The 15,261-nt window shown below is 41.6% G+C and overlaps 1 protein-coding gene across 4 annotated transcripts in view; it reads right to left on the bottom strand.

Moving 5' to 3' along the window:
* LOC149165029 (rhodanese-like domain-containing protein / PPIC-type PPIASE domain-containing protein) overlaps nt 1–15,261 on the bottom strand; it is a 184,951-nt gene that overhangs the window by 110,118 nt on the left and 59,572 nt on the right. For all 4 annotated transcript variants that reach the window (XM_089432216.1, XM_089432219.1, XM_089432217.1 and 1 more), the window contains exon 3: nt 5,640–5,734. In XM_089432216.1, coding sequence (XP_089288342.1) covers nt 5,640–5,734 — 95 coding nt within the window. The remainder of the gene's footprint in view (nt 1–5,639; nt 5,735–15,261) is intronic.

The raw sequence follows: 15,261 nt of genomic DNA, 5'->3' as shown, positions 1-15,261 counted from the left end.
AAGTTGGACGCTTCGTCCAACTTATCCTGATCTCTCAGCCCATTCACGACCATCTCGCTGCTCTTCTTTCGACTCCTCCAAGTCTCTCTACTTCCCTCCTGGAAGTCCTATGTTCAGCTCCTGCTGAGTCTCACAACTTCCCGTGTGGAAGTTCTCGGTTCGACTCCCTCTGAGTCTCGATTTTCCTTCTGGAAATCCCTCTGCCCACGTCAAGTTGCTCCACTTCGATCGTTTGTACAACTACACCACTAATCCGGATTCCTTTGCTAGAAATCTGCCTCGTCAGCAACTCCCTCTCCTTGGTCTTGCCCTGTTAGGTACTGTTCTGACCACAATACCCCCCAACTTCGCTCCGCAAATTACCCACAGCCTTCTATACCCCAGCAACTGAAGGATTGAGCCACTTGGCTCTATACAATCCCGACACTGGCAAATCAGCTCCCCTAGCCAACTGCGTCAGCCCTCCTGGCCTCTGCGTGGTTCTGCGTGAGCCTAATTCTGCTTCCCTTAGCCTCTGCGCTACCTTTCTCTAGCCCAGAATGATGACGCAATCCCTCTACGTCACTCCTTCCTCTGTCACCTTCTGCAAGGATCAGCTCTGTCACTCGAGACAGCTGAATCTGTTGCAAATGCTCTGCTAGGATGATGCCTTTAGTTCTCCTGTGATCTGCAACCACGCTCTGATACCATGTTGGAATTTCTAAGTTTAACCCGTTAGAAACTCTTCTTGTACTATCTGGGTTATTTCTTCCTACTTGTTTAATTACTCAACAAGTTATTTACCATGTAAATACCGAAAATAAACACAAGTACAGTAGCAACATCTACAGATCATCAACTGAAAGAAAACAAGCACACAAGTGACACCGTTATTTTTGGACCAATGTCCCCAGAAAAACCCAATGCGGGAAAACCGGTGCAGCTATTCAGAGGGTTATATTATTATGCAGTTTATCAGAGTACAATTGGGTGCCTAAACCAGCTCACCCAACAGAGAAAAATATACAGCAGCAATACCTCTATATCCGGAAACAGGTATTCAGAAAACCTGTCCCACAGAAACCCTCTCCGGCACAACTGAAGCTCAACGCTGGCCCTTCTGGCCTCTGCGTCAGCCTCCTGCTGACCTACGTCAGCCCCAGGACTCTCTGCGTCAACCCTCTGAGGCACTACACAGCCTCTGGGAGCCTCTGCGTCACTCCCTCTGCCCTCTGCCCTCTGCATGGATGACACAGTCTCTCTGGGCTCTGTTGCCTCTGCTGGGCTCTGTGTGGCCTGGACTGACTACAACTCTGGCTCTCTCCCCTTCTGTGCTAGTCTCCCAGTATTGTCCCTGCCTCTCTGCCTCGTACTCACTGCCCCTCGCTGCTGATCACTGATTCAACTTTGCTTAGCAACCCCGCTCTAGCAAAATGAATGACTGATCACTCTGGTGTATTTTCCAACTGACCCTCAAGCCTCCTCTTATACTTTTCTCGTTGGTCCATCAACGGCCGAGATTAAATCTCTAATCAACGGCTAAGATTAGATTTGGCTTGATCCATGACTTTTGGAACCTTCTAACCCAGTTTTATATCAATACCCATTAATATTTTATTTTTCCTAAGTTTAGACTTAAAAACTCCATTAAAAATATCAATTATTTTAATATCTCCCAAACCGGTTAGAATATGCCCAAACCGTTTCTGGGTCTTGAAGATCTCTTGTGCTTTAACCTCTCCACCACTTTTCATGGCTAGAGCACATCCGATGCTACCCCAAATCAAAAATTTCATGGATCCCTTGCAATGTTCATTGATTGCTCATGTTCCACCTTTTGGATGAGGATGATGCACTTAGTCCACCATGCCCAGCCGGCTCCACAATTGCACCATACACTTGGCAGGTGTTCCAGGATGCCTCCTGCTACAAAGGGAGGGCTTATGTCATTACTCCAACCCTTACATATGGTCTATAGGAATATTTGATCCATTTGGAGACCCATGAGGATGTCCTTGTGGCCCCACACCCACTTGGGAGAACCACGGGTTCTTGATTGAAAAACAAGGGGCCAACCCCTTGTCCACTATGTTTGGAGTCCATTTCTACATCATGGCACCCCTTAGACTTCATCGAGCTTCCTCAAAGGCCCAACGACTCACTTTGTTGATCATTCGACCCTCTTGAGAGGCTTATCTTTACATTATTGAGCTATTTGGTGGGATTGTCACCAAAAGTTTTGTTATTATGTACATTATTTTATTTTAGGGGCTAAATTAGGCCAAATTAGCTAAATCGTATTCATTAGGAAGTGTATAAATACAAGTGTGATGAGTCATTTTGATAAAATCACTTGGATTCGATCATTCTCTCTTGTGAGATTTTCACTATTCTTTTTGAAGGACAAAATTGGATGAATGGATGAATTTTGATGTTTAGATCTCTTCATTTTTGTCTTGGAGCTTCACTATTGGCATATAATGATAATTGGATATACTCTTTCTTACATGTAAGTACTTTTTTAATGCTATTTTGTTACTTTCTTATGTCATGTGCATGTTGCTAGGGATTTTCGCTATACTAGGATGAATTTACTGCTTTTCTTATGTGAAATTGTGGAAATTTATCTTTTTATAGCGTTGCATCATGTCATGGGCCATGTATGTCTGAGTGAATGTTCCTAGAGATATTTTGTCAAAATTTTATCTTGATAAGTCATCACATATTGCATATCGAAGTGTAAAGACCTTGAAGCAATTGTCACATGCCCTAATTGCCATGCGAAATTGTTCTAGAGGCCTCCTTGACTAAGTGAATTCATTCCAAGCATTGAAACATCCTTGACTCCATTTCTCCCAAAGGATTAAGCCCTAATCCTCCATAAGTCATCACCTAAAAGCATATTTTTCTCACCCTTCTCTCTTTCTTTCTAGGCCTAACCTCCATAGGTGACCTAGGGCATCGTTTTTCTCACAACTCACCCATCAAAAAAATTCGATCCCTTGCCCTCTACTGCATTGTTGTGTCTCTTAGGAGCCCTTCAAATTTGAGCCAATTCCGACAGTGGAATCTCAAGATATTCCAAGCCGTAGATCTAAGATTAATTCTTGCCCTTGGTTTCCCTTGGCTAGTGACCTCATAGGGATCATTGCATCGAAATCACTAAAAATTTCTCCTCTAGTCCCCTTCTCCCCCAAAATTAGGTCAATCTCACCCCTGGTTGATTAACTCCACTCGCCCTAATTTTGGGTCCACTTGGTCCCGTGTGGTCTCACAACGTACGGAAGATAATTTCACAAAGACCACCTGAAAACCATGTTTCCACAAGGATTTCTAAGACTAGGTATCTCCTTTACAAGTCTTATCCGCAAACCCTAGCCCTTGAAATCCCATTTTCCTTTCCTAGAGAGCCTTACACCTTGCTTCTCAAGCAAGAAAACCATACAATTGAGTCTCTCTTGTGAATAGGCCTTAAGAATCACTCCTTATCCTTTATTGACTCATTCATCTAAGGTTTCCTCCCATCGGTGAAAATCTGTAAAGAGCAGGGAGCCTTAGCTAAGGTGACAATGGCCTATCGCTCCATTGTTGCCCTTGATATTCCAACAGTGGGATCTCAAGATATTCCAAGCCGTAGATCTAAGATCGATTCTTGTCCTTGGTTTCCCTTAGCTAGTGACCTCATAGGGATCATTGCTCAAAATCACTGAAAAATTCTCCTCTGATCCCCTTCTCCCCCAAAATTAGGTCAATCGCACCCCTGGTTGATCAACTCCACTCACTTGCCCTAATTTTGGGTCCACTTGGTCCCGTGTGGTCTCACAACGTACAAAAGATAATTTCACAAAGACCACTTGAAAACCATGTTTCCACAAGGATTTCTAAGACTAGGTATCTCCTTTACAAGTCTTATCCGCAAACCCTAGCCCTTGAAATCCCATTTTCCCTTCCTAGAGAGCCTTACACCTTGCTTCTCAAGCAAGCAAACCATACAATTGAGTCTCTCTTGTGAATAGGCCTTAGGAATCACTCCTTATCCTTTATTGACTCATTCATCTAGGGTCTCCGTAAAGAGCAAGGAGCCTTAGCTGAGGTGACAGTGGCCTATCACTCCATTGTTGCCCTTGACCTAGTACTCGCCCTTTTAGAATCCCCTCCTAGGACCCCTGCTAGTTTGAGTAGCAATAGATACCAATGCCACATAAGATAACTACCTTCATAATAAGTGCACCACCTCTAGCACATATCCCAAGGACGAACATCCACATATAATAAGCTCTCCAAATGTCAATCAACCAAAATAATCTAAGACACGACAAGTGGTGAGGATTTTACAATGCACCCCACATCACATGAAGCACACCCCTAGCAAGATGTAAACACTTACAAGAAATCAAAAGCTAAAGACTTTGTGCTAATATCACACTTTATGATAAATTTATAACTTGATACTAATGGTGTTATGGAACCTAAGTCTTACACTAGCATCAATCCATCTTAACCCTAGATCTATTAAGCACCAAGAGGGATCAAAAAGAAATCAATGCACAAACCTAACAATGCTTAAAAGATCGAGGTTAAATTGGATCTCTGCTGGTTTATTTTATTGTTATACATTTTTATTAGTTTTTTTCATTTTAATGGCTGTCAGTTTTTTTCAGTTTAGTTTGATGTTGCAGACATGGCACATCTAGGTGAAAAAATACACAATTGCATTGCCTAGCAAACTTTTCATGTGATGTCTACTCTGTTCTAGTTGTGAGAACTAACAACTTTTATATCTGACTCGACTATGCAGATTGCAGCTGGGATGGATACTTTTAGAAAAGATGTAGACTGTTCAAATGACAACCAAAATAGACATGCTTTCCCTCTTAGGGGAGGGGGCACCTGTGTGACCATCCTTTGGCTCCCTAATATATCATTTATTGATGTATATTTTTATTGTTTAGGGATATAATTTCAAACGCATTTCTCAAAAACCAAAAGAAAAGAAAAGAAAAGAAACCTGCTAAATGATTTTTATATTTTACCAAATACAGGTGTCATATTGAAATAAGGCTAATATATTGCATGGTTCACTGCTTTTGCCTGGGTTTTCAAGGGAAAGAAATATATCATGTGGCAGATCTGTGTAAGATGTGTATATGGGGAACAAAAGGCCAAAAAAGAGAACTAAGAACATTATATTTTTGGAAGCCTAGTTCAAACCAGCTTATATAGACAATATTCAGCAATGCATCCAGAGGCTGACAAGAAGTTCCAACTTCTATGGCTGACGAGAAGTTTCTTATTCACCAAATTAAATGTTTAGCAAAAGAAAATAATAACAGTTGGATGTGACATACTTAATGGCCTCTATAATTTGACAAAAGGACAGCACATAAGGTTTTCTAGATTTCTGAAGATGATTATGGCTTCCAATAAGAATATTTGATTGAAAACTAATTTGTTTAAAGTGAATACCAGTTCAGTTGAATACAGCTATTCATAATTTCCTATCAAAAGTAACCTTTGATACTGCAAGGAGTTCATATATCATCAAAATACATATTACAAGTATCATGTATGCATCATCATTTCCATTGGAGTAAAAACAGATGGATATATTTCAATTTTCTCGATTTTGATTTATCACTGTCCTTGACAAATACACATACCATCTGGCCCTTCTGCACCCACCCCAGCACTCCTCCTTCTTCCTTTGATGGGCAAATGGAGTACTCTGTTGCCAAATCGCTTAGGTCCACACCTTCTGAACTCCTCAGCAGAATACCCAATAAAGCAGTCAGTCATTGACCCTTCGTTTCTGAATCCCATCCATCTTTAAGAAAAAAAGGTGAAAACAATGAAACTACAAAAATTGAGGCTGCTGGTTTTCAAGTAAGGAAATAAATAAAACATTACACTAACATGTTCCTCTAATTTCACCCTATCTTTCTGCGTAAACATCAGTGGCTTTGTGATGATACCATTGACAATGAAATATTCTTAGATGATTTCATGTTACAGTACTGTAAGCAGATTTCCATGTTACGGTACTGTAAGCAGATTTCCATGTTACGGTACTCTAAGCAGATTCCATGTTACAGTACATCTTGAGTGGGCTTAATGGTTAAGAACATATGCCTCCTCCTAAATGTTGATTTTTTGGTAGCATCGGATGTGCTCTAGCTCCGAAATTTTGTGGAGGGGCTAGAGCCTAGAACATATGAGATCTCCAAGACACAGAAATCGTTTGGAGAAATTCCACCCGAAGTGCATGTTATTCAAATAATTAATTATTTTTAATGGTCCCTAAGTTAAAACTTGGGAAATTAAAATAATCAAAGTGAATTAATGTAAATATGGGTGAGAAGCTTCTAAGTGATGAGGATCAAGTCTAATTTAATCTTAGCCGTTGACTAGAGATTAGATCATGGCCATTGATTCTCAACAAGAAAAGCATAAAGGAAGGCTTGGGGTCAGTTGGAGAACACACACACAGAGATAAAGAAAATCGATTTTCTGAAGTGAGAATTTCTCAAGAGGAAAATCGATTGAGGAGATCTCTAGCAGAGATGGATAGTTCGACAGAGGGACTTCAGTGCAAAGCTGAGAATACATAGCAGAGAGGCAGAGCAGCACCAGGGAGAGACAGCGCAGCTCCAGAAAGGAGGACACAGAGGGTTAGAGCGCTGACGCAGTCACTCAGAGGCAGCATGGGGGTTTCTGTGAGGCAAATCAGGCAGCAGTTCAACATATCGATTTTTGAGCCAGAAAGGCTCACTGGGAGGGTGACGCAGTTCGAGCATAGAGCTGGGAGCAGCCATCACTGCACAACACTGGGGCAGCGCAGTCACGTGGGGTTTGTTCATCCAGTTGCTGGATTCTCCAAAATATCTGTCTTCGGATAGAGGTACTTCTGTCGGGTTTATTCTCTGTTGGGTGATCCGGATTTAGCACCCTAGTTGTTTTAAGAAATCTGCTTAATAATAAAACCCTCATAGCTACTGCACCGGTTTTCTGGCATTGGGTTTTTCCGGGGACGTTTAGTCCAAAAATAAGTGTGTCCTTTGCATGTTTGTCTCATTTATTTTTCAGTACTTGATCTGTATAGTGGTGTAGGCTGTAGTGTATTTGCATTAATATTTTCTATTTCTGAAAATAACTTGTTAACTGAAGAACACAAATAGGTAATACAAATCAATTTACTGCAGTAGGATTTCTGTTTTATTAGATTCAAAAAATTTCACATGGTATCAGAGCAATTACAGTTCAAGGAGGACTGAAGCCATCAGCAAAAGGACAGAGAATATGTGCTGAAGACAGTTGTCCCAAGAGACAGCGTAGTTTTTTGGCCGAGAGAGCAGAGGGGTGACGCAGTCACCAAGGGAGGCTCACGCACAGCCTGCCTCAGCCTGGTTGTGTGACTAGCCGTAGAGGGCAGTGCAGTGATTGTTGGGCCAGCGCAGAGACTATTGAGTCTTGGTTTTCCGGTTGTCGGGGCTAGAGGTGCAACGCAAACTTCATCTAGAGTTGCTGGTGGGCTGTTGATTCTGTTGGTGTAGAACAGTACCTAGTGGGGCAGAAGCAAAGTAGAGGGAATCAGTTCCTCAAAAGATTTCTTGCCAAGAAATCTAGATCCAGTGCTGAGCAACAGCAAAGAGAGATCAGAGAGGGGTGGTTCGACAGTTGTTGGCAGAAGGATTTCCGTGAAGGAAATCAAACTTCAGAGGGAGCTTGTTCCTTAGAGGATTTCTAGCGCCAAAGAAATCCAAATCTAAGTTTTGCTGGGGCAACAGCGAAAGAGGGAGAAGAGAACCAGTTCGACATTCATTTGGCAGAGATGGCAGCCACATCTTCAAGAGGGAGGTGGGGTGATCTATAGTTGCAGTTCGAAAGGACTACAAAAAAAGGGGCAGGATCCTTGAGGTGCCCAAACTCTTGGATCACATACGGCTACAGGAGCCCTTAATGTAGCAGAATGACGGGAGTCAATTGGTGCGAGAGATGATGGAGCAATAGTGGCAGAACTAGAGTGCCAAAGTCTGAAGCAGCGCAATCGAGTGTCGCAACAGTGCAAAGGTATAGAGCAGATACAACAGCAGTGCAGTAGCATCAGAGGGTCAGCAGAGATTAGCAGCAGATGTAGCTTCAGTGTCAAGGGGCATCCAGACTAACCAGCATGTCAACTTTTGGGTGGCTTTTCAGTTGCTTACTTCTCAGCAACTAAGTTGCAGTGCAGCAGTTAGCAGTAGCAGTGCTATGGGAAGCATGATGCAACAGATTGAGAGGGAGATGCAGTACAAATGCAGCAGTGACAATGGTAGTGTCATGGGAAGTAGTACAGATTATAGTAGTGAAGTAGATGAAGGGCAACAGGCCAAGCATCAGCAGCGCAGAGGACCGATGTCGTGGATCATCGTGATACTTCTGCTGGGAGGTATGGCTAGAGCACATTCCTCGCTAAGAGGGAGTGTTGATTTTTGGGTAGCATCAGATGTGCTCTAGCTCTGAAATTTTGTGGAGGGGCTAGAACACATGAGATCTCCAAGACCCAGAAATCGTTTGGAGAAATTCCACCCGGAGTGCATGTTATTCAAATAATTAATTATTTTTAATGGTGCCTAAGTTAAAACTTAGGAAATTAAAATAATTAAAGTGAATTAATGTAAATATGGGTGAGAAGCTTCTAAGTGACGAGGATCAAGTCTAATTTAATCTTAGCTATTGATTAGAGATTAGATCATAGTCGTTGATTTCTCAACAAGAAAAGTATAAAGGAAGGCTTGGGGTCAGTTGGAGAACACACACAGAGAGATAAAGAAAATCGATTTTCTGAAGTGAGAGGTTCTTAGGAGGAAAATCGATTGAGATCTCTAGCAAAGAGGGGCAGTTTGGCAAAGGGACTTCAATCCAAGGCCGAGAATACATAGCAGAGAGGCAAAGCAGCACCAGGGAGAGACAACGTAACTCCAGAAAGGGTGACGCACAGGCTAGAGGGCTGATGCAATCACTCAGAGGCAGTGTTGGGGTTTTTGTGAGGCAGATCAAGCAGCAGTTCAGCATATCAATTTCTTAGCCAGGAAGGCTCACTAGGAGGGTGACGCAGCTCCTAGAGGAGGTGGCGCAGTTCCAGCGCAGAGCTGGGAGCAGTCATTACTGCACAGCACTAGGGACAGCGCAATCACCTGTGGGGTTTGCTCGTCTAGTTGCTGGATTCTCCAAAATCTCTGTCTCCGGATAGAGGTACTTCTGTCGGGTTTGTTCTCTGTTGGGTGAGCCAGATTTAGCACCCTAGTTGTATTCAGAAATCTGCTTAATAATAAAACACTCATAATTGTTGCACCGGTTTTCCCGCATCGGGTTTTTCCAGGGACGTTTAGTCCAAAAATAAGTGTGTCCTTTGCATGTTTGTCTCATTTATTTTTCAATACTTGATTTGTATAGTGGTGTAGTCTACAGTGTATTTGAATTAATATTTTCTATTTCTGAAAATAGCTTGTTAACTGAAGAACACAAATAGGTAATGCAAATCAGTTTACTAAAGTAGGATTTTTGGTTTATTAGATTCAGAAATTTTCACACTAAACAGTCACATATTTAAATCCAGAGGGAGTTAGTCTGTTAGAGTATGTAGACACCCATAGTCTTTAGCAGTCAAATCGTTGCACAGAGGTGGGTTCCTTGTCTGACAAACAAGTGGGTCTCATACACCAATTTGGTTTCTGGCTTGGCCATGACCTTAAAATTAGATTATTATCCTAGTCCAGGCAACAGGCAACAAAAGAGAAAGAAGGAAAACCCAACAAGTGGTTGTTGCCATTGAAGACCATAAGGGGGTGTGTGAGAGAGAGGGGAAAACCCAACAACTAAGAGGTTCTATTTGATTCCAAAGCATTTTAGGTTCAAGGACAATAAGGGTGCGCTGAAGATCATTTCAAAATTTCCATCTTTTTGGCTCCTTTCAGAGATCTAGGACCACCTCCCTAAACAGCTATCTTGATAAAGAGAAGGAAAACCATAAACAACAGAAGAGAAAGAGAAGGAAAACCTAACAAATGGTTGTTGCCATTGAAGACCGTAAGGGTGTGTGTGAGAGAGAGGGAGAGGGGAAAACCCAACAACTGAGAGGTTCTATTTGATTCCAAAGCATTTTAGGTTCAAGGACAATAAGGGTGCGCTGAAGATCATTTCAAAATTTCCATCTTTTTGGCTCCTTTCAGAGATCTAGGACCACCTCCCTAAACATCTATCTCGATAAAAATTATGTGGATTACTTTTGAACAGGTTAAATTAGCATACAGACTTGTAAAATAAATAAAGAGAGTCATTAACCACTTTGAGAAAAGCAACAAACAGACATCATGGTCAAAATTAATTTGACACAATCTTCAACAGAATTGCCTAACAAGCAAGGCAAAACTGCAAATAGACTAAGATAAATTTTTGTCACTATTGTTTTAATTTACCAAGAAGTGGTAACTGGAGTAGCATATTGGCACCTTCCCCCTCACAGCAGTTGATTATGGCTGATTGGAGATCTCTTTATATCTTAAATGACTAATCTTGCCCAGACATTGATCTAAATTAAAGTCTACCTTCACTAGGTTATTGGCTATTGGCATGGCTCTGCAACACACTCCCTGCAATTTTAAGTTGCTTTTTCTTTACCAAGTAATCAAAGTTCAAACTTCAAACTACGTTAGGAAATAAAGAATCAAGAGGGTCATTTTCGAAATGCACTGAGGTACACACAGGGTGAACCTAATCTGTACTAATAAGCTATAACCCAAAGACTGTAATAGCATGTGAACAAGATTTGACCTTTTATCACCCAAACTTGCACCCCTTAGTGCAAAGCCTTCACAAGGTAGTAAGCTCAATTGTAACTCAAAAGAGTTGTCATTGTCACCTCAACCACTACTTGCCCTCACTTTAGGTCAGGTAATCCAACACAAGGGAAAGGGTCACTTTTGAAATGTACAGAGGTGCGCATAGGGTGAACCTAATCCGTACTAATAACCCAAGGACTGTAACTAGCATGCGAACAAGATTGGACCTGTTATCACCCGAACTTGCACCCCTTAGTGCAAAATCGTCACAAGGTATTAAGTTCAATTGTAACTCAAAATAGTTGTCAATGTCATCTCAACCACTACTTGCCTTCACTTTAGGTTGGGTAATCCAAAACAAGGGGGATTTCCCTAATAGCAATTAGGTTCTGAAAGGCAAGAAGTTTAAGGTGGCCTAGGTTACTTCTCACTTAAATCAACATTTCATGGTTTAAGATTATCAACCAAGTTGACTCTATATGGTTATGTTCAGATCTGAATTTAATGTTCAATTTAATCAAGTTTGGGTGAGTTGAGGCAGTGTTGCAAACATTGCGAAAAAATCGGAAAATCACGATTTTTTCACGAGCCCAATTTTTTCGGCAATTTTTTCCTCGACGTAAAATTGCGATTTTATTGTGAGTTGATAGCAAAAAATCGTCGGTCCACGCCCAGACTTGTTTATAAAGTAATTTCGTGGGTTTTTTTTTGTATTTTTTTAATTTTTCTGACATTTGCCAATCTTTACCTATTTTTATGATTTTTCATTTTTCCATAGCCTCGCCGATTTTATCTTGATGCTGATGTTCGCAACATTGGTTTGAAGAGTTTATTATGTGTATTAACTCCCTTAATTTCCAGATATGAAAATTAAGCAAACCCTGTTATAAACTTGTCTTTGAGATGAATGAATTTGGACAAACATTCAAGTTTATTATAGCTTTTATCTTCTAATAAGATGTGATATTATGTAATCTAAGGCTAAACAACTTTAAATCTAGATCAATACAATCACTAACTAATCTGAATGTTACATTCACAAAACAACCATACAAGATGATCTAACTACCCTAATTAAATTCAGACTTTTTTTCACACAGCAAGATAAATTTCCACAAAATATAATTTGCAGCTCAAAACAAGGGGGATCTACAAAGCATTCTAGGGTTTCTAGGACAGAAAGTTCCATATTTTGTTAAAACAAAATAAAAAAATGAAAATATGATTTTTTGTGTGACTAGAATAAGTGACTAGTGCCTAGCTACCAATTTGGGCATATGGGTTCAACTAAGGCTCTTCATGAAAGCTTAAGGTGGACTAAAAAGAAAAATAGGGCTGAAGTACTCATACCGTATCTATCATTTAATAACTTAAGTGATTTAAGAAACGTCAAAGGTGTTGATTTGGGGTAGCATCGGATGTGTTCTAGCCACGAAAATTGGTGGAGAGGCTAAAGCACATGAGATCTCCAATACCCACAAAGGGTTTGGGCAGATTCTAAACAGTTTGGAAGATATTAAAATACTTAATATTTTTAATGGAGTCCCTAAGTCTAAACTTAAGGAAAATAAAATATTAATGTGTATTAATATAAAGCTGTGTTAAAATGGTCCAAAAGTCATGGATCAAGCCAGATCTAATCTTAGCTGTTAATTAGGGACTTAATCTCGGTCGTTGATTTGTCAATGAGAAAAGTATAAGAGGAGGCTTGAGGGTCACTTGGAGAACACACTGAGGGAGACCAGTCAGCTCAATTTATGGAGCGGGGTTAACTAAGAAATTGAACCAGTGGTCTGGAGAGCAGTCAAGAGGCAACAAGTACAGAATAGAGAGACAAGAGATCAGCACCGAGGCAGAAAAGGCAGACGCAGGGCCAGAGGAAGCCATGCAGAGGCAGCAGAGACTGCGCAGAGCCAGCAGGGCCTGCGTCATCCAATCAGAGGCTGTAGGAGTGACGCAGAAGGCCAGAGAGGTTGCACAGAGTTTCAATAGGCTGACGCAGAGGGTTTCAGGTCATGCAGAGGTCAGTAAGGCTGACGCTGGGGTCAAAAGAAGTGTTGGAAAATTTGTCTATTTGTGGGTAACCCAGTTTGGCACCCTGTTGTACTAGAAAATTGCTGAATAATAAAATCCTCCCATGCTGCACCGATTTTCCCACATTGGGTTTTTCTGGGGACATTAGTCCAAAATAACTGTGTCAATGTGTTGATTCTTGTGCATATGTTTGTTTTTGTATTATGGTGTGATATCTGCAGCATTTTAATGTTTATTGAAGTAATTTCATGAACTTATGATGAAATAAGTAGGAAAAGTAAATCAGTGGCTGCAGTGATAGAATTTTCACATGGTATCAAAGCAAGTAATCAGAGACAGAAAGGGAAAATCAGTGATGGGTCGAGACCACGATGCAGAGGCATCCACCTCAGGGGACTCACGCAGATTTTTAGAAGATTGCACAAGAGAATGAGATTTCGATTTCTCTATGTTGGCTTCCAGGCTGGAAGAAGAAGTGGCATGCATGACTAGTGCTGCATCATTAGAAGTATGGTATATAAAAGTGGAGTCTTGTAGCATATGACGGGAATAAGGGAGTGTTTCTCAGAATATCGAGAAGAGAAGATGAATTTTTAGATCACCATGGGGAACAAGGCAAAGTGTACTCCAGTAGGAATGGGTACCATAGTTTTTCAGACAAAATGGGGATAGCGGTTCCGTGCCACAAATGTGCTGCATGTACCAGGATTGGGGATGAACTTACTTTCCGTGTCACAACTACAAGGCAAGGGCTATGACGTCTACTTCATCAAGGAAAAGGTATACGTCAAACACCCGAGCTGGAAAAAGAAAGTGCAGATCGGGATCAAAAGTAATTGGTTGTATAGATTACAACTAGAATCTCCAATGGCACTAATAGGCAGTCATGGGGACAAGGACTTGAATGAACTATGGCACAGAAGGATGGGTCACTTGCACCATGGAGCTCTGAGAATTCTCAGGAGCACTATAACAAGAGTTCCGAATCTGAGTACGGAACGAGATGATGTATGCAGGGGATGCGCTCTAGGAAAGTATGCCAAGGCGGCATTTCCTAGGAGCAAACACAGGGCCAAGAGTGTACTAGGATTGATACACTCAGATATCTGTGGACCTATGTCCGTCAAAGCTCTCAGCGGTGCCGAGTATTTCCTTACCTTCATTAATGATCACTCAAGGAAAACTTGGATTTATTTTCTGAAAACCAAGGATGAGGTTTTCTGTCGATTCAAGGAGTTCAAGGCTCTGGTGGAGAATCTGACTGGGAAGAAAATAAAAGTCTTGCGCTCAAATAATGGTGGAGAGTATGTCGATAAGGACTTCATTGATTATTGCGCTAAGGAAGGCGTCAGAAGAGAGTGGACAGCTCCCTACAATCCGGAACAGAATGGGGTGGCAGAAAGAAAGAACAGGACTATTGTAAAAGTAGGTAGGGCCATGCTGTATGATTAGGATATGCCAAAATTCCTGTGGGCGGAAGCATGCACCACAGCTGTCTACGTTCAGAACAAGACTCCTCATCGGCCATTGGGCAAGATTACTCCAGAGAAATTCTTCACTGGAAAGACGCCTAAAGTCAGTCATTTCAGGATATTTGGGAGTTTAGCATATTGCCGCATACCCGAAGAAAAGAGAAAGAAGTTGGATCAGACTGCAGAAAAGGGATATCTGGTGGGATATAGTGAGAACGCTAAGGCATACAGAATCTATCTTCCAGGGAGCAAGAAGGTAGTAGTACGACGAGATGTAAAGTTCATGGAGGACAGAGCTTTCAGAAGATCTCGCGAAATGCCTTCCGAGGAGCAGTCGAAAGAGGATTTGTTGGTCATGCCTCTTCAACCAACGGAAGTGAAGAATTATTCCTCAAGTCAGGAAGATTCTCAGGATGAGGAGGAGGAGCGAACAGAAGCACCTGTTGGCAGAGGAAGAACCAACAGGGAACTTCGTCAGATTCCACGTGATGCAGAGAACTTCATCGGTGAGCCAAGGAACAGTAAGAGGGAGCGAAAACAGCGAGACATATATCAGGCGTTAATAGCTCAGGATGGAGAGCCTGCCAGTTTCAAGGAGGCAGCTCAGCATCAGGTCTGGCGAGATGCGATGGTAGAGGAGTATAACTCCATAATGGTTGACGATGTCTGGGAAGTGGTGTCAAGGCCTCAAGACAGATCTATGGTAGGTTCAAGATGGATCTACAAGATCAAATATGCTGCAGACGGCAGTGTTGAGAAATACAAGGCCAGGTTTGTGGCTAAGGAGTATGCTCAAAAGGAAGGGATTGACTATGAGGAAACCTATGCCCCAGTAGCCAGGTATACATCTATTAGGACCGTGATATCTCTTGCAGCCCAGATGGGATGGGAGATCCATCAAATGGATGTCAAGACGGCATTTATGAATGGGGTAATAGAAGAAGAGGTATACATTGAAC

The sequence above is a fragment of the Pinus tabuliformis genome, chromosome 5_1 (genome assembly GCF_031772625.1).
Source record: "Pinus tabuliformis cultivar Carrire ecotype Pingquan chromosome 5_1, CPIR1, whole genome shotgun sequence".
NCBI lineage: Eukaryota > Viridiplantae > Streptophyta > Pinopsida > Pinales > Pinaceae > Pinus > Pinus tabuliformis.
The sequence above is the reverse complement of the archived record's forward strand: the minus strand, read 5'-3'. Positions and strand labels throughout refer to the sequence as shown.